The 18,898-nt window shown below is 47.6% G+C and overlaps 1 protein-coding gene across 1 annotated transcript; it reads left to right on the top strand.

Annotated features, from left to right (window-relative positions):
• Positions 1-586: 586 nt before the first annotated feature.
• Positions 587-18,397, top strand: LOC149438069 (uncharacterized). The gene is made up of 5 exons (XM_089660289.1): positions 587-912; positions 4,028-4,089; positions 7,259-7,407; positions 16,273-16,793; positions 18,377-18,397. The coding sequence occupies exons 1-5, from the start codon at positions 832-834 to the stop codon at positions 18,395-18,397; spliced, it is 834 nt and encodes a 277-aa protein (XP_089516415.1). The 5' UTR covers positions 587-831.
• Positions 18,398-18,898: the final 501 nt, after the last annotated feature.

Raw genomic sequence — 18,898 nt, forward strand, 5'->3', positions numbered from 1 at the left:
GCAACTACAACAGCGCCAACTACAACTGCCCCACCTACAACTACAACAACCCCAACTACAACTGCCCCACCTACAACTACAACAGCGCCAACTACAACTGCCCCACCTACAACTACAACAGCGCCAACTACAACTGCCCCACCTACAACTACAACAGCGCCAACTACAACTGCCCCACCTACAACTACAACAGCGCCAACTACAACTGCCCCACCTACAACTACAACAATCCCAACTACAACTGCCCCACCTACAACTACAACAGCGCCAACTACAACTGTCCCACCTACAACTACAACAGCGCCAACTACAACTGCCCCACCTACAACTACAACAACGCCAACTACAACTGTCCCACCTACAACTACAACAGCGCCAACTACAACTGTCCCACCTACAACTACAACAGCGCCAACTACAACTGTCCCACCTACAACTACAACAGCGCCAACTACAACTGTCCCACCTACAACTACAACAGCGCCAACTACAACTGCCCCACCTACAACTACAACAGCGCCAACTACAACTGTCCCACCTACAACTACAACAGCGCCAACTACAACTGTCCCACCTACAACTACAACAGCGCCAACTACAACTGTCCCACCTACAACTACAACAGCGCCAACTACAACTGTCCCACCTACAACTACAACAGCGCCAACTACAACTGCCCCACCTACAAGTACAACAGTGCCAACTACAACTGTCCCACCTACAACTACAACTGTCCCACCTACAACTACAACTACAACAGCACTGACTACAACTACAACTACACCTACCCCCTCAACTACGAAAACCTATACTCACTATATCATTATAATAATGGAACTGGACTTCATACCAGACTATCGCATTTCTTCATCTCAGAAATATAAGGAACTTGCAGGAATAGTTCAGTATTATGTAAGTATAAGAACATCTGTTATTGGCCTAAATATTATCGGGAATTTCTCGCCATTCATGAATTTACAGCAAGTCTCCAGTAACTATTTAGAACATTATTGGGGGAAGCTCGTGTGCTTTAAAAAGAAAGAGCCGCAACTACATCCGTGATGGATGTAGAAGTATTGCTCTCATTTCAACATCTGCCTCCATACCTCACATGTGTGGGGTAATATAGACATGTGTGGGGTGATATAGACACGTGTGGGGTAATATAGACACGTGTGGGGTAATATAGACATGTGTGGGGTAATATAGACACGTGTGGGGTAATATAGACATGTGTGGGGTAATATAGACACGTGTGGGGTAATATAGACATGTGTGGGATAATATAGACATGTGTGGGGTAATATAGACATGTGTGGGGTAATATAGACATGTGAGGGGTGATATAGACATGTGTGGCACTATATAGACACGCGTGGGGTAATATAGACACGTGTGGGGTAATATAGACACGTGTGGGGTAATATAGACACGTGTGGGGTAATATAGACACGTGTGGGGTAATATAGACATGTGTGGGGTAATACAGACATGTGTGGGGTAATATAGACATGTGTGGGGTAATATAGACATGTGTGGGGTAATATAGACACGTGTGGGGTAATATAGACATGTGTGGGTTAATATAGACACGTGTGGGGTAATATAGACATGTGTGGGGTAATAAAGACATGTGTGGGATAATATAGACATGTGTGGGGTAATATAGACATGTGTGGGGTAATATAGACATGTGAGGGGTGATATAGACATGTGTGGCACTATATAGACACGCGTGGGGTAATATAGACACGTGTGGGGTAATATAGACACGTGTGGGGTAATATAGACATGTGTGGGGTAATATAGACATGTGTGGCACTATATAGACATGTGTGGGGTGATATAGACACGCGTGGGGTAATATAGACATGTGTGGCACTATATAGAGACGTGTGGGGTAATATAGACACGTGTGGGGTGATATAGACACGTGTGGGGTAATATAGACATGTGAGGGGTAATATAGACATGTGTGGCACTATATAGACACGTGTGGGGTGATATAGACACGCATGGGGTGATATAGACACGCGTGGGGTAATATAGACACGTGTGGGGTAATATAGACACGTGAGGGGTAATATAGACATGTGTGGCACTATATAGACAGGTGTGGGGTGATATAGACACGTGTGGGGTAATATAGACACGTGTGGGGTAATATAGACACGTGTGGGGTAATATAGACATGTGTGGGGTAATATAGACATGTGTGGCACTATATAGACATGTGTGGGGTGAAATAGACACGTGTGGGGTAATATAGACACGTGAGGGGTAATATAGACATGTGTGGCACTATATAGACACTTGTGGGGTAATATAGACACGTGTGGGGTGATATAGACATGTGTGGGGTAATACAGACATGTGTGGGGTGATATAGACATGTGGGGCTCATTTCATTCTGAAAAATTCAGATGAATTTGATTATTTGGATATTCTGAAGTATCCGAACTTCCAAATTACAATAGGAACAAATCCGAAATAACGAATGAAATTCATCCAAAATTCAGATGAAATTTATTCTAATCAAATTAGAATCGAATTAAAAAAACAAAGAGAATAGAATATGACAGATTAGAATTAGAATAGTAAATAAAAGAATAAAATAGAATATAACTGTCTTCCGAAATTCAAATTTCGTGCACCATACATTTCCCCCTGCTTCCCAGGCCCCCCCTGTGTGCCCCCCACCCCCGCATTGCTGCCAGCTTCCATCCTCTCCATCCCACCGGCAGCTGCAAACACACAATAGGATCCTTCAGGATGGAGAGTGGGGGAAAGGTCTGGTAAATATGTCACATTTACCAGCCCTTCCTTTCCTGAATGAACACAATGAGTGATCAGCACCAGTCACTCACTGTGTTCACTCATAACTGAAGCATAGTAAACTGTGGTTTTTGTAAGGGGGGGCCCTGTCAGGTTGGTTGTATGGGGCCCCGTGGTTTCTAGCAGCAGCCCTGGATACAGCAGCACAGCACAGAAGTTCCTCCCACTGACACCAATGATGGGGCACTATTCCTCCCACTGACACCAATGATGGGGCACTATTCTTCCCACTGACACCAATGATGGGGCACTATTCCTTCCACTGACACCAATGATGGGGCACTATTCCTCCCACTGACACCAATGATGGGGCACTATTCCTCCCACTGACACCAATGATGGGGCACTATTCCTCCCACTGATACCAATGATGGGGCACTATTCCTCCCACTAATACCAATGATGGGGCACTATTCCTCCCACTGACACCAATGATGGGTCACTATTCCTCCCACTGACACCAATGAGGGGGCACTATTCCTCCCACTGACACCAATGATGGGGCACTATTCCCCCCACTGATACCAATGATGGGACACTATTCCTCCCACTGATACCAATGATGGGACACTATTCCTCCCACTGACACCAATGATGGGGCACTATTCCTCCCACTGACATCAATGATGGGACACTATTCCTCCCACTGACACCAATGATGGGGCACTATTCCTCCCACTGACACCAATGAGGGGGCACTATTCCTTCCACTGACACCAATGATGGGGCACTATTCCTCCCACTGACACCAATGATGGGGCACTATTCCTCCCACTGACACCAATGATGGGGCACTATTCCTCCCACTGACACCAATGATGGGGCACTATTCCTCCCACTGACACCAATGATGGGGCACTATTCCTCCCACTGACACCAATGATGGGGCACTATTCCTCCCACTGACACCAATGATGGGGTACCATTCCTTCCACAAAGTCCGAGGCATTGTTTGTTTCCACTGAATCCAGGATATTTTCTACTCCCGCTGGCCACAGTCCGGCCCCCCTACAGTCTGAAGGCCCTTTGGTTAGGAAGTGTGGAATCCTCTGTTCTAATCCTTCCACATTCTCTTAATAAAACAAATCTTTGTCCTGACTTATACTTGGAATGAAATTCTCAGATGAATATTAATCCTGTAAATGTAGACGTGACGGATCCATAATACTAATGATGGACATTCTCCCGGCAGGGTTTAATCTTCCTCCGAAAATCGCACCCCGACTGTATACGTATCCTGGTAATTAAGTTCCGGTAAGTCACCCCAATGTCATTCTATGGGGGGGGGGGTATACAGTATAGGGGAGGGCTGTGTGCAGTATAGGGGAGGGGTGTGCAGTATAGGGGAGGGGGGGTGCAGCATAGGGGAGGGGGGTGCAGTATAGGGGAGGGGTGCGTGCAGTATAGAGGAGGGGTGTGTGCAGTATAGGGGAGGGTGGTGCAGTATAGGGGAGGGGTGTGTGCAGTATAGGGGGGGGTATACAGTATAGGGGAGGGGTGTGTGCAGTATAGGGGAGAGGTGTGCAGTATAGGGGAGGGGTGTGTGCAGTATAGGGGAGGGTGGTGCAGTATAGGGGAGGGGTGTGTGCAGTATAGGGGAGGGGTGTGTGCAGTATAGGGGGGGGGGTATACAGTATAGGGGAGGGGTGTGTGCAGTATAGGGGGAGTGGTGTGTGCAGTATAGGGGAGAGGTGTGCAGTATAGGGGAGGGGTGTGTGCAGTATAGGGGAGGGGTGTGTGCAGTATAGGGGAGGGTGGTGCAGTATAGGGGAGGGGTGTGTGCAGTATAGGGGAGGGTGGTGCAGTATAGGGGAGGGGTGTGTGCAGTATAGGGGAGGGGTGTGTGCAGTATAGGGGAGGGGTGTGCAGTATAGGGGAGGGGTGTGTGCAGTATAGGGGAGGGTGGTGCAGTATAGGGGAGGGGTGTGTGCAGTATAGGGGAGGGTGGTGCAGTATAGGGGAGGGGTGTGCAGTATAGGGGAGGGGGGTATGCAGTATAAGGGAGGGGTGTGTGCAGTATAGGGGAGGGGTGTGTGCAGTATAGGGGAGGGTGGTGCAGTATAGGGGAGGGGTGTGCAGTATAGGGGAGGGTGGTGCAGTATAGGGGAGGGGGGTATGCAGTATAAGGGAGGGGTGTGTGCAGTATAGGGGAGGGGGTGTGCATCATAGGGGAGGGGTGGGGTATGCAGTATAGGGGGTGGTGGTGTGCAGTATAGGGTGGGGTGCAATGGGGGGGAGGGTGTGCAGTACAGGGGTGTGTGCAGTATAGGGGAGGGGTTGTAGTATAGGGGAGGGGTGTGTGCAGTATAGGGGAGGGGTGTGCAGTATAGGGGAGGGGTGTGCAGTATAGGGGAGGGGTGTGTGCAGTATAGGGGAGGGTGGTGCAATATAGGGGAGGGGTGTGCAGTATAGGGGAGGGGGGTTTGCAGTATAAGGGAGGGGTGTGTGCAGTATAGGGGAGGGGGTGTGCATCATAGGGGAGGGGTGGGGTATGCAGTATAGGGGGTGGTGGTGTGCAGTACAGGGTGGGGTGCAATGGGGGGGAGGGTGTGCAGTACAGGGGTGTGTGTGTAGTATAGGGAAAGGGGGGGTGAAGTATAGGGGAGGGGGTGCAGTATAGGGGAGGGGGGTGCAGTACTAAAGGCCAATAGACTGTGCACTTTGCAAGTGCAGTTGCTCCAGAGTTTAGTAAATGAGTTGAAGCTCCCCTTCGCCAAGAATACCCAATCATGTAAGGGGAAAAAAAACAGCATTTTTGCTCGCAAATGGATGATGGAAGTCAGCAGAGCTTCTGCCCATTTACTAAGCTCTGGAGCACCTGCACTTGCAAAGTGCACAGTCTATTGGCCTTTAGTACTGCACCCCCCTCCCCTATACTGCACCCCCTCCCCTATACTTCACCCCCCCTTTCCCTATTGGCCTTTAGTAAATCAACCCCTAAGTATTTATTATTATATAGTAGTCTGCCGGTGACGCAGAGCGAGTGGCCAATGGCTCCTGCTGCCATCAATCCGCTCAGAGAGGAGGGAGGCAGTAGTGAGAGTCGCTGCTCTCGGGCACATCGATGGATCGGATTGGGCTCAGGTAAGTATAGGGGGGTGCTGGGGGGGATACAGCCAGGGTCGTAGATAGGGGGTACCACCAGTCCTACTGGCCAGGACAGCAGGGGGGCTCAGGCAGCTGGGTGAGTCCAGTATGGGCAGGGAGGGTAATGGGTGCGGCGGGGGGGGGGGGGGGCAATTACTGGAACTGATCCTCTCTATGGTTCTCTCTGCAGCAGCTGAAAGCCGGCTTCTTCTCCTCTCCCTACCGCTGAGTTTCAGCTGCTGCAGAGAGAGAGCCATACAGGGGATCGGTTCCAGTAAATGCACCCATCACCCTCCCTGTGCTCCATACATTTCCCCCTGCTTCCCAGGCCCCCCCTGTGTGCCCCCCACCCCCGCATTGCTGCCAACTTCCATCCTCTCCATCCCACCGGCAGCTGCAAACACACAATAGGATCCTTCAGGATGGAGAGTGGGGGAAAGGTCTGGTAAATATGTCACATTTACCAGCCCTTCCTTTCCTGAATGAACACAATGAGTGATCAGCACCAGTCACTCACTGTGTTCACTCATAACTGAAGCATAGTAAACTGTGGTTTTTGTAGGGGGGGGCCCTGTCAGGTTGGTTGTATGGAGCCCCCGTGGTTTCTAGCAGCAGCCCTGGATACAGCAGCACAGCACAGAAGTTGTTTCACCTTAAGGCCCCTTTCACACGGGCATTCCGTTTTTTTCATCAGTTCAGTCACGTTTTTTCAAAGAAAAACAGATCAGTTTACATCCATTTTCTCATTTATATCAGTATTTCATCCTTTTTTCATCCGTTTACATTAATTTCCATCCGTTTTTCATCTGTTCACGTCCGTTTTCATCCATTTACATCCATTTTTCATCTGTTTATATCCATTTACATGTTTTTCATCCGTTTACATCCATTTTTCATCCGTTTATATCCATTTACATCCGTATTTCATCCGTTTATATCCATTTTCATCTGTTTACATTCATTTTTCATTTTTTTTACCAAAAAAAAATAGGAGTTTCTTCTATTCAAAAAAGGGATGTTAACGGATATGGACATTAACGGATGTAAACGGATGATCATCCACTAGTCCATAGAAATACACGGATGTCCGTTTTTCATCTGTAAATGGACAGATGAAAAACAGACATCCGGAACGCCCGTGTGAATGAGGCCTAAGGCTTTAGATTCACTTTAAGCTTTGACAAAAACCTGGAAGCTGATTGGTTTCTATGCAGAGCTGCAGCAGATTTCTCTCTCTCCAGTTTTAGTAAATCACCCCGATATGTCTGTGTGGAGACCGATCTGCCCAGGAAAAAAGGCAGCAAAGCTGAGATATCTCTGTGTGTTTTCTTTATAGCCCGGGTTCCACCATCGCCGACGCTGCAGCTGAATACCCGGCTAACAATCATACCGATTCAGATGTACAGTCAGCCTTTAACCAGTATGCGCGAGAAAATGGCACCATGGGGGACATCCCGCTCATTCTGCCCAACACAACAACTCCAGGTAGGTGAAACCATAATGGAATATTCATTAAAGTTGATGAGTGGCATCCAATAGAAACCATTATCCTACAAAATATGGGAGCGTAACAAGAAGCCCCCAGGTATGAAAGGCTGAATCCCCCTGATTGAAGCGTCACCCTTGTGTGTTGCAGTAACGGCCAGTAAAGGGGAAGTTTTCCATTTGTTGCCACAATACATGGTAATGCACGATTGATGGGGGGCCATTCATTGTAAATCACGCACCGGTGCACCTTGAAAACTGACCCCCAACTCACCTGTATTACCGGTGGTCGTAGGGCGCTCTGCAATGGTATGACCTCCAGGAGAAAAGGATCTTGGGCATCCAGTGGAGGGAAGGGAGACCAGATGACATGGGAGCACGCTGTGCACTGGAGCAGCTCTTCAAGAGTGGAAGCAGACTCTAGTGACGTCAATAGCATGGAAGGCGCCTCTAAGTGCAGTATGCAGCAGTTTATTGAGTAGTAAAGGTTAAAGCTCTTACAAGATAGCAGTCAGGTAAAAGCCTCATCAGGTATAATGCCAGGGAGATACACTGAGCCGACCAGCGGTAGTGAGTGTGGTGGAATGCACGGGCAAGATGGCCCTATATAATCCCTCCCATACAGGATGTTCCTCAACTTTCTAGTGTCTGAAGGTGATGGCCACTGATGGTCAGCTCTCTGCACAATGTCACCAAATCCAGATGTAAAGCTGTCATTCTCTGGAACCTGCTTCAGTAGAAGAGGATGAAGAGATGATGTAATAAAACAGAAGTGCGTATTGGAGCAGGAGAGGTAGTAGTGGGTATGCGGACCACAAAAAGTATTTAGAGGTGTGTAAATAATTCAGTTATAGGAGAGCATGGGGACTTCTCCGCAAGACTAGGGCGGGGGGGAGGAGAGGGTGGGGAGAGATAAATATATAACGTATATGGTAGTTAAGGAAGGGTTTGCAGCTTGAATAGTTCAAATGGTGGAGGAGTCTTATAACTCAGGTAGTACTGGGCAGGAGGGGGGTTGGTAAAAAAACGAATATATATACTGTATATATATCTGCAATATGAACACCATCATGAGGCCGCACTCTCTAGAGCAGCAATGGGCAAACTACGGCCCGCGGGCCATTTACGGCCCGGCGGACCTTTTAATCCGGCCCGCGGAGCGTGATACATTGGCTGTCAGGATGTGTGTAGGCGGGGCAGCGTGATGAACGTGAGGGGAGCTAGGCTCCTCTCACAGTCCGCCCTGAAGACCGGAACGGCGCGGGAACACGGCGAGAGGAACGCGCGGAGCAAAGGTAAGTAAATTGACACAGGGGGGACTTGGCTTACTACTTGGGGGGGAATAGTACTGTGGGGGATGAAATACTATATGAGGGATGAATTAATATGGGGGATGAATTACTATGGGGGATGAATTACTATATGGGGGATGAATTACTATGGGGGATGAATTACTATATGGGGGATGAATTACTATATGGGGGATGAATTACTATATGGGGGATGAATTACTATGGGGGATGAATTACTATGGGGGATGAATTACTATATGGGGGATGAATTACTATGGGGGATGAATTACTATGCGGGATGAATTACTATATGGGGGATGAATTACTATGGGGGATGAATTACTATATGGGGGATCAATTACTATATGGGGGATTAATTACTATGCTTACTATGGGGGATGAATTACTATATGAGGGAATATTACTATACTTACTATGGATGACACATACACATCATTCATCTACTCTTGGTCCGGCCACGGGTCCAATATATGAACCCATTGCGGCCCTCAAGTCAAAAAGTTTGCCCACCCCTGCTCTAGAGTAAACCGGAACTCTGTGTGGAGAGAATAGAGGAGAGAGAGGTGCGCCAGACTAAGTGTAGTAAAAATGGTAACTGTTTATTGTACACAAGATATTAAAAACTCACAAGATGTGGGTAAAATTCAGGCATCAGGTAATAGATATGGGACGTCATCTAGGCTGGACATCTGGAGCGGATGGCTGAGGTACCAGGGGCCAAGGCTCCCGCAGTGGCTGGCACTCTTTAGTGGGTCTCAGTGGAGGAGCAAGGAGGGCAGACCATTGTCCTGGGAGTCGCGGTGCAGGGAAAGAACCGTGCTCTGGACGGGTGCTGCTGGCCTCTTGCATCAGCGTGGGTAGGGTCACATAGCAGAGCCAGCCTGGAGATCTATTAGTGAGGTCATTCATTCTTTGAAAAACAGGTGGCAATGATTGCCCTTATTTAAGGAAGGAAGGCAGCAAATGTTGTACATGCTGGTTACAGTGCATTTCTCTCTGAAATTCTGAGGAAAATGGGTCGTTCCAGACATTGTTCAGAAGAACAGCGTACCTTGATTAAAAAGTTGATTGGAGAGGGGAAAACATATAAAGAAGTGCAGAAAATGATCGGCTGCTCAGCTAAAATGATCGCAAATGCTTTAAAATGGCAACCAAAACCTGAAAGACGTGGAAGAAAGAGAAAAACTACCATTGGAATGGATAGAAGAATAGCCAAAATGGGGCGGACTCAGCCAACAATCAGCTCCAGGAAGATGAAAGAAGGTGTGACGTTCCCTGTGAGGACTGTTACAATTAGAAGACGCCTATGTGAAGCCAAGCTATCTGCAAGACGTCCCCGCAAAGTCCCACTGTTGGAAAAAAGACGTGTGCTGAAGAGGTTACAATCTGCCAAAGAGCACATTGACTGGCCTAAAGAGAAATGGCGCAACATTTTGTGGACTGATGAAAGGAAGATTGTTCTTTTTGGGTCTAGTGGGCGGACAGTTCAGACATTGTGATCATCTCAGTGGACAATCCTTGGAATCTTCAGGCTCAGCCAGACTTTCTGGCACAAGGTCTGATCTTCCATCCTTTTTTACAGCCGCTGGCTGTAACGGAGTCTTGAAGGATAGTGGAGGGTGTCTGATACAGTCATTCCCAACCTACTAGAAAGTAGCCAGGGTGGCTACTTCTATGAAGATTTACCATAAAACCTGGAAATCATATGTTGACTGGTGTGAGGTGAGGAACTTTCATCCTTGCAAATATTTTGTAGGTCGAATCTTCAATTGCAAATATTTTGTAGGACGGATCTTGGCTTTCCTCCAGTATGGAGCTGATTTGAGAATGGCCTTGGGCACAATCAAGGAACAGATTTTGGCCTTGGCAGCCATTTTTCAGTATATAATAAAAGAGGTGCGAGCACCTTAAAACAAAAACAAAGCTGCTGTGCACAAAAGGTAACCAATAGCACTCTAAAACATAGATATTAAACAAGAAAGTGCAGCGCTAGAATGAATACAATGTCCCAATGACTCTTCGTGTAAAATCACTAAGACCACAGAATAAAAATTCAATTAAAAGTCAAAATGGTAAAATCAAAAAAAGTTCCAATATGAACAATTTATAAAGTGACTCTCATGCTTAATGACCCTGGATCCGGTATCAGTGCAATAGTGGTAAAGGTAATGCGCACTCACCGGAAGCGCATAGTTATTGCGCCTTATATTAAAATCCAGATGTCATCAAACAGGTATAGGGTTGATGGACTCCCCTCTCAAAGATGGTGGGTCATCAGAATAGATGTTTTGGGGTTGGTGAAGATGGTCCTCGTCCTTGACTAGTGCACCCGAGATAGGTTCATCCAGACCCCACTACACCACCATTACCCTTCCCTACCAATCCCCTTTACTTACTATACTTACAGAAAACACAACACCAATTTTGGAGTAAAATGGCCAACACGGCCTTTTATTAACCAATCAAGTTTAAACACATCAACCAATCCTTATAACAGAAAACATAAAGAGTTGTCATTGGTCTTTGAAGGCACCCCCAAAACGATCCGAAATGCACCTGCGGACAACCATATTCCACTAGGCTTCCAGCCGCAACCAACCAGCTCGGAGACAACCATACCGTCCGCAGTGCAGCACCACCACCTTCCAGTTAAACCTCGGTTAACTGGGAATGTTCCCGGGCATCCCATACCAACGATGGGTCCCACACCATTTTGTACCTCCAAGATAAGAACCGCCTCCAAAGACCAACCACCGCCCAGGAACCAAATTAACCCCCCCAGGAGGAACACAACATTCACCAAACAGGGCGGGCGGGAGGGAAGCTCTCTCTCCCACATCCAGCTCCCAACTGACGCCCCTCCCCAGAACACCCCACCCTAAAGTGCAGGAGACCCCACCTACACTCTCCTCTACCAACCAGATCCCCCAGCTATCCTTTACCAACCCTAATACTATCATTAACCCCTTACACGTCTTCCTTCCCACTCTGGGCCTAGTCATGCCTGCCCTGCGCTAATTATTTTCTTCTTTTATCGCTGCGGCCATTTCTTTAAAGCTCCTTTATATTGAAACAGAAGTAACTCTCTGGATATGCAGATTAACCCTCAGGGTATGGCCATCCGTCCTAGATTAGTGGGTCTGCTGACCAAAGAGATGTAAAAAACCTGTGATCAGCTGCCAAGGTCGGAGTGACATGCAGACACAGCTCTCCCCAGGATAGTGGAGCAGCCGATCGCTACAAGGCGTGGATGGAGACCCGCTGCAAGATGGAGGTCAACGGCGTCTCTCCGCTCGCTCCCGCTGGCTGGCCAAGGTATGTGACAGATGCCGTGAGTGACAGTTGGGCGGGCCGCAACGCGTTTCAGAGGCTCCGCCTCCTTAATAAACTTTGGATAATGCGCTAGGTGTTTGCACCACCTGTGTACTTTTTCTAACAGGCCATAACCTGGTCATTGATTCGCACCTTTACAAGGTTTTATCAGATTGTTGTAAGGCCCACTGAGGAGGCCGCCTTTGGTCGCAGTGTGTTATAGGCTGCTGTGAAGGTTCATTTTTGGCCTGTCGGTGATGGCTGTGTCTCCCTCCCCCCATGAGCAGTGCTTTGGGAGATCCCTATGAGAAAGGATTAATATGTTGGCTTTGTGTCCCTGTTTCTCTCGAGTGCTTGGCATTTCCCCCCATGGATACGTTTGAAGGTGGTCCTTTTTCTATTGGAGAAGTGGATTTTCGATTAACTACAAAGTTTTTCGTCCTGTTATTTCGATCGATGAGGATCGGTGTGTTGGAGAGCTTCCGTTTCTGAAGATATTTTTTTGGATGATCTGCCATTATATTATCAAGGTTTTTTGGTGAAATTTTTTTATATTGAGACACTTTTTTTTTTTTATATTGAGACACTCCTTTTGCACAAAAGTTTTTTTGCACCTAAAAAGTTTTTTATATTTTTCTGTGGTATTGGTATATATATATTTTTCTGGACTTATGATTTGATGATTTCTTTACATATATTTATATATATTTACTAGCGCAAATTATTTATTAATTGGTACACTTTATATATGGTGGTTTTTTTTGCAGCTGGTGCACTATTAGTAAGTTATACAATTTTGACCATAGGCGCTATTATTAATTTTTCTTAGGAATGGTAAAGAATCTGAATTCAGAAATCTAAATTGTAACTTATTACAGCTTACCAGTCCATAGAGGTGGCCGCATTATTTTTTTTAGGCTTTCAATTTAATACATTCAGAGGGTCCAATAGCTGCAGAAATTGGAATTAGCAAATTGGTGGCAGTTAAAAATATGAACCATGAAAACTAAAAGTATATCGCCTCTTCTATTGTAGGCGGAGTATTGTGTAAAAATGATCCTGTGGTGAGCAGTACCAGGACATGTTCTTCTATTACCAAGGGCAAGGATGTGGAACTGCACCCCCTCCCCCCCCACATGCCATAGAATGGGTTTACTGCCCAGGACAGCTGCCCCTCCTGCCCACCTCTTGTCCCGGCTCTGATGGTGGCATTGCTATTTTTACGACTCCAGAAATGCATCTTCTCATTGTTGCAAAGAAATATCAGACCCCTTAAAAAGAGAAAGTTTTTACCCAGAATGCACCTCATTTTGCCGCATGTGATACAAGCTCCCTAAAAGCTGTAACCAGGGGTGGACTGACCATTTGGAAACTCGGGCACTGCCCGAGGGCCCGGGGTCAGTAGGGGGCCCCATGAGATGCCCCTGGTACCTTTTTCATAGGCTTTTTTGAGTTTGGGCAAGGACACAGGGGCCCCATGATCCCCTATTGCCCGGGGGCCCCATGAGTTGTCAGTCCGCCCCTGGCTGTAACTATAAAACATGACTACTTGTTAATGAAGGCCTCGAGTAAAATGAGACAAATCATTCAAACGTCCCAAATGGGGTTCAGATGCTGAAGCTGCACGGCCACAAGAATATCCCCCCTATTTGTATGAGCAGAAAACTTGTCGCAGTTCATTTTATATGTCTTAGTAATGTGATCTAAACAAAGAAGAACACGCTAATGTAGGGAAGGCAAATCTCTTCACCCTCTCTTATTGTAACTGAAATTCCTGAATATTGTACATTCATGCTAAAAGACACCGACTGATCCCTCGGGGGAAACTCATATTGGTAGGATACTCAAAGTGTTACTAAACCCACAACAGTACAGGGTCCGGGGAGAACGGATATAGTGAATGCAGGGTCCGGGGAGACTAGATATAGTGAATGCGGGGTCCGGGGAGAGCGGATATAGTGAATGCAGGGTCCGGGGAGACTAGATATAGTGAATGCGGGGTCCGGGGAGAGCGGATATAGTGAATGCAGGGTCCGGGGAGACTAGATATAGTGAATGCGGGGTCCGGGGAGAGCGGATATAGTGAATGCAGGGTCCGGGGAGACTAGATATAGTGAATGCGGGGTCTGGGGAGAGCGGATATAGTGAATGCAGGGTCCGGGGAGAGCGGATATAGTGAATGCAGGGTCCGGGGAGACCGGATATAGTGAATGCAGAGTCCGGGGAGACTAGATATAGTGAATGCAGGGTCCGGGGAGAGCGAATATAGTGAATGCAGAGTCCGGGGAGACTAGATATAGTGAATGCAGGGTCCGGGGAGACTAGATATAGTGAATGCAGGGTCCGGGGAGACTAGATATAGTGAATGCAGGGTCCGGGGAGAGCGGATATAGTGAATGCAGGGTCCGGGGAGAGCGAATATAGTGAATGCAGGGTCCGGGGAGACCGGATATAGTGAATGCAGGGTCCGGGGAGAGCGAATATAGTGAATGCAGGGTCCGGGGAGAGCAAATATAGTGAATGCAGGGTCCGGGGAGAGCGGATATAGTGAATGCAGGGTCCGGGGAGAGCGGATATAGTGAATGCAGGGTCCGGGGAGAGCGGATATAGTGAATGCAGGGTCCGGGGAGAGCGGATATAGTGAATGCAGGGTCCGGGGAGAGCGGATATAGTGAATGCAGGGTCCGGGGAGAGCGGATATAGTGAATGCAGGGTCCGGGGAGAGCGGATATAGTGAATGCAGGGTCCGGGGAGAGCAGATATAGTGAATGCAGGGTCCGGGGAGAGCGGATATAGTGAATGCAGGGTCCGGGTAGACCGGATATAGTGAATGCAGGGTCCGGGGAGACTAGATATAGTGAATGCAGGGTCCGGGGAGAGCAGATATAGTGAATGCAGGGTCCAGGGAGAGCGGATATAGTGAATGCAGGGTTCGGGGAGAGCAGATATAGTGAATGCAGGGTCCGGGGAGACCAGATATAGTGAATGCAGGGTTCAGGGAGACCAGATATAGTGAATGCAGGGTCCGGGGAGAGCAGATATAGTGAATGCAGGGTCCGGGGAGAGCAGATATAGTGAATGCGGGGTCCAGGGAGAGCGGATATAGTGAATGCAGGGTCCGGGTAGACCGGATATAGTGAATGCAGGGTCCGGGGAGACTAGATATAGTGAATGCAGGGTCCGGGGAGACCGGATATAGTGAATGCAGGGTCCAGGGAGAGCAGATATAGTGAATGCAGGGTCCAGGGAGAGCGGATATAGTGAATGCAGGGTCCAGGGAGAGCGGATATAGTGAATGCAGGGTTCGGGGAGAGCAGATATAGTGAATGCAGGGTCCGGGGAGACCAGATATAGTGAATGCAGGGTTCAGGGAGACCAGATATAGTGAATGCAGGGTCCGGGGAGAGCAGATATAGTGAATGCAGGGTCCGGGGAGAGCGGATATAGTGAATGCAGGGTCCGGGGAGAGCGGATATAGTGAATGCAGGGTTCGGGGAGAGCGGATATAGTGAGTGCAGGGCCCGGGGAGACCAGATATAGTGAATGCAGGGTCCGGGGAGAGCGGATATAGTGAATGCAGGGTCCAGGGAGACCAGATATAGTGAATGCAGGGTCCGGGGAGAGCGGATATAGTGAATGCAGGGTCCGGGGAGAGCGGATATAGTGAATGCGGGGTCCCGGGAGACCAGATAAAGTGAATGCAGGGTCTGGGAAAGCGGATATAGTGAATGCAGGATCTGGGGAAAGCGGATATAGTGAATGCAGGGTCCGGGGAGACCAGATATAGTGAATGCAGGGTCTGGGGAGACCAGATATAGTGAATGCAGGGTCTAGGGAGAGCGGATATAGTGAATGCGGGGTCTGGGGAGACCAGATATAGTGAATGCAGGGTCCAGGGAAAGCGGATATAGTGAATGCAGGGTCTGGGGAGACCAGATATAGTGAATGCAGGGTCCGGGGAGAGCGGATATAGTGAATGCAGGGTCCGAGGGGACCGGATATAGTAAATGCAGGGTCCGGGGGGATCGGATATAGTAAATGCAGGGTCCGGGGGGACCGGATATAGTGAATGCAGGGTCCGGGGGGACCGGATATAGTGAATGCGGTGTCCGGGGTTTGGTAACACCTTAATCAATGTTCAATAATCAAAGAGAAGGAGGATAAAATTGCACTGGCAATATTTTTTTTTAACCAGGTTAATATATAACACAAAAAAAATGTTCCTTACATGTCATTGCAGTACCAACAACAACTGTGGAGACAACTACAACTGCCCCACCTACAACTACAACAGCACCAACTACAACTGCCCCACCTACAACTACAACAGCACCAACTACAACTGCCCCACCTACAACTACAACAGCACCAACTACAACTGCCCCACCTACAACTACAACAGCACCAACTACAACTGCCCCACCTACAACTACAACAGCGCCAACTACAACTGCCCCACCTACAACTACAACAGCACCAACTACAACTGTCCCACCTACAACTACAGAAGTACCAACTACAACTGCCCCACCTACAACTACAGCGGTACCAACTACAACTGCCCCACCTACAACTACAGAGGTACCAACTACAACTGCCCCACGTACAACTACCGCAGTACCAACTACAACTGCCCCACCTACAACTACAGAAGTACCAACTACAACTGCCCCACCTACAACTACAGAAGTACCAACTACAACTGCCCCACCTACAACTACAGCGGTACCAACTACAACTGCGCCACCTACAACTACAGCAGTACCAACTACAACTGCCCCACCTACAACTACAGAAGTACCAACTACAACTGCCCCACCTACAACTACAGCGGTACCAACTACAACTGCCCCACCTACAACTACAGCGGTACCAACTACAACTGCCCCACCTACAACTACAGAGGTACCAACTACAACTGCCCCACCTACAACTACAGCGGTACCAACTACAACTGCCCCACCTACAACTACAGCGGTACCAACTACAACTGCCCCACCTACAACTACAGCAGTACCAACTACAACTGCCCCACCTACAACTACAGCGGTACCAACTACAACTGTCCCACCTACAACTACAGAAGTACCAACTACAACTGCCCCACCTACAACTACAGAAGTACCAACTACAACTGCCTCACCTACAACTACAGCGGTACCAACTACAACTGCCCCACCTACAACTACAGAAGTACCAACTACAACTGCCTCACCTACAACTACAGCGGTACCAACTACAACTGTCCCACCTACAACTACAACTATGCCCCAAACTGAGAAAACCTATTTTTACTTTTTCACTATACATATGGATCTGGACTTCATACCACAATATAGAAATCCTTCATCTCAGGAATTCCAGAAACTTACAGAAAGAGTTCAGTTATATGTAAGTATAAGAACATCTGTTATTGGCCTAAAAATTATCGGGAATTTCTCGCCATTCATGAATTTAATCTTGTAGACAGTTTACAGGGAACCTATAATGGTATCGGGTCATGACTGATGGACATGCAGAATATGGAGGCTAATACTTACCCCTAATCCATAAAAACCACCACCACCCTTCAACCTCCCCCACCTAAATAACCACGCGACTCTCTTTTTGGTGTAAAACCGGCCATAGCAGCCATTTATTTAACATAACACTTCTTACAGTACACTCAAATAATAACTGACAGTAATGACCCCAATCGGGTCCAAGGTCTTCGAAGGCACCGTTACATCAAAAACTCGGCTGTATCTGACACCCAATGAAAAGGCCCCAGCCGCTACTACACTGCCTCAGGGACAATACTACAGTTACGTAGTCCCAGATACAGCCAATGAACTCCCACATTACCAACGTGACCTTATAATTGGGAAGGAACACCCATACCACCCATACAGAGTCCACAGCGCCTCCCTACATCAGAGTCTGCAGAGCCACCCCCTTTCATCAGAGTCAACAGAGCGCCCCCTTTATATCAGTATCTGCAGAGCCCCCCTTATATCAAAGTCAGCAGAACTCCCTTATATCAGAGTCTGCAGAGCACCCCCCTTACATCAGAGTCCACGGAGCACCCTTACATCGGAGTCCACAGAATTTCACTGCAAGGGGGAGATCTGTGCACTCTAATGTAAAGGGTAACTCTGTCTCTGCTCACCAAAGCCCCCCTTCCTTTTATCAGAGTTCACAAAGCAGTGCTTACATCTTAGACCCCCTTGGGGGGGGGGATTTGGGTTGTGGTCACAGACTTCTGAAAATGCCAATTCTTTGGCTGTCATGTTATGTATTTGCTTCACAAGTTTAAATGACTTAAAATGCAGAGATAGTTTTCTGACTTCACTTTGCTGTTTTAGGTCAGTCACTCAAAATATTGAAGTCAAAGACAACCAATCACCTAGGTCAGTGGTGGGCAACCTTTTTTTTCAACTGAGCCAAATCTCGCCAAAACCACGATTGAAATTTATTTTGAGAGCCACATTTTTAAAACTGAAAATACATAGGATGGTACACTGTTTTTAGTTTCAATAAGTTTTTATAGTAATTCATCCCCCATAGTAATTCATCCCCCATATAGTAATTCATCCCCCATATAGTAATTCATCCCCCATAGTAATTCATCCCCCATATAGTAATTCATCCCCCATATAGTAATTCATCCCCCATAGTAATTCATCCCCCATATAGTAATTCATCCCCCATATAGTAATTCATCCCCCATATAGTAATTCCTCCCCCATATAGTAATTCATCCCTCATATAGTAATTCATCCCCATATAGTAATTCCTCCCCCATATAGTAATTCATCCCCCATATAGTAATTCATCCCCCCTATAGTAATTCATCCCCCATATAGTAATTCATCCCCCATATAGTA

This window comes from Staurois parvus, unplaced genomic scaffold (assembly GCF_062004578.1).
Source record: "Staurois parvus isolate SC_StPar_1 unplaced genomic scaffold, SC_StPar_1.0 ptg001221l, whole genome shotgun sequence".
NCBI classification, from domain to species: domain Eukaryota; kingdom Metazoa; phylum Chordata; class Amphibia; order Anura; family Ranidae; genus Staurois; species Staurois parvus.

Bases quoted from the DNA above. Each gene is read 5' to 3' on its own strand.
- LOC149438069 (XM_089660289.1), top strand. From the start codon at position 832: ATGGAACTGGACTTCATACCAGACTATCGCATTTCTTCATCTCAGAAA. The intron at 913-4,027 runs GTAAGTATAAGA...TTCTCCCGGCAG, and splicing joins CAGGAATAGTTCAGTATTAT to GGTTTAATCTTCCTCCGAAA. The intron at 7,408-16,272 runs GTAGGTGAAACC...ATGTCATTGCAG, and splicing joins GCCCAACACAACAACTCCAG to TACCAACAACAACTGTGGAG.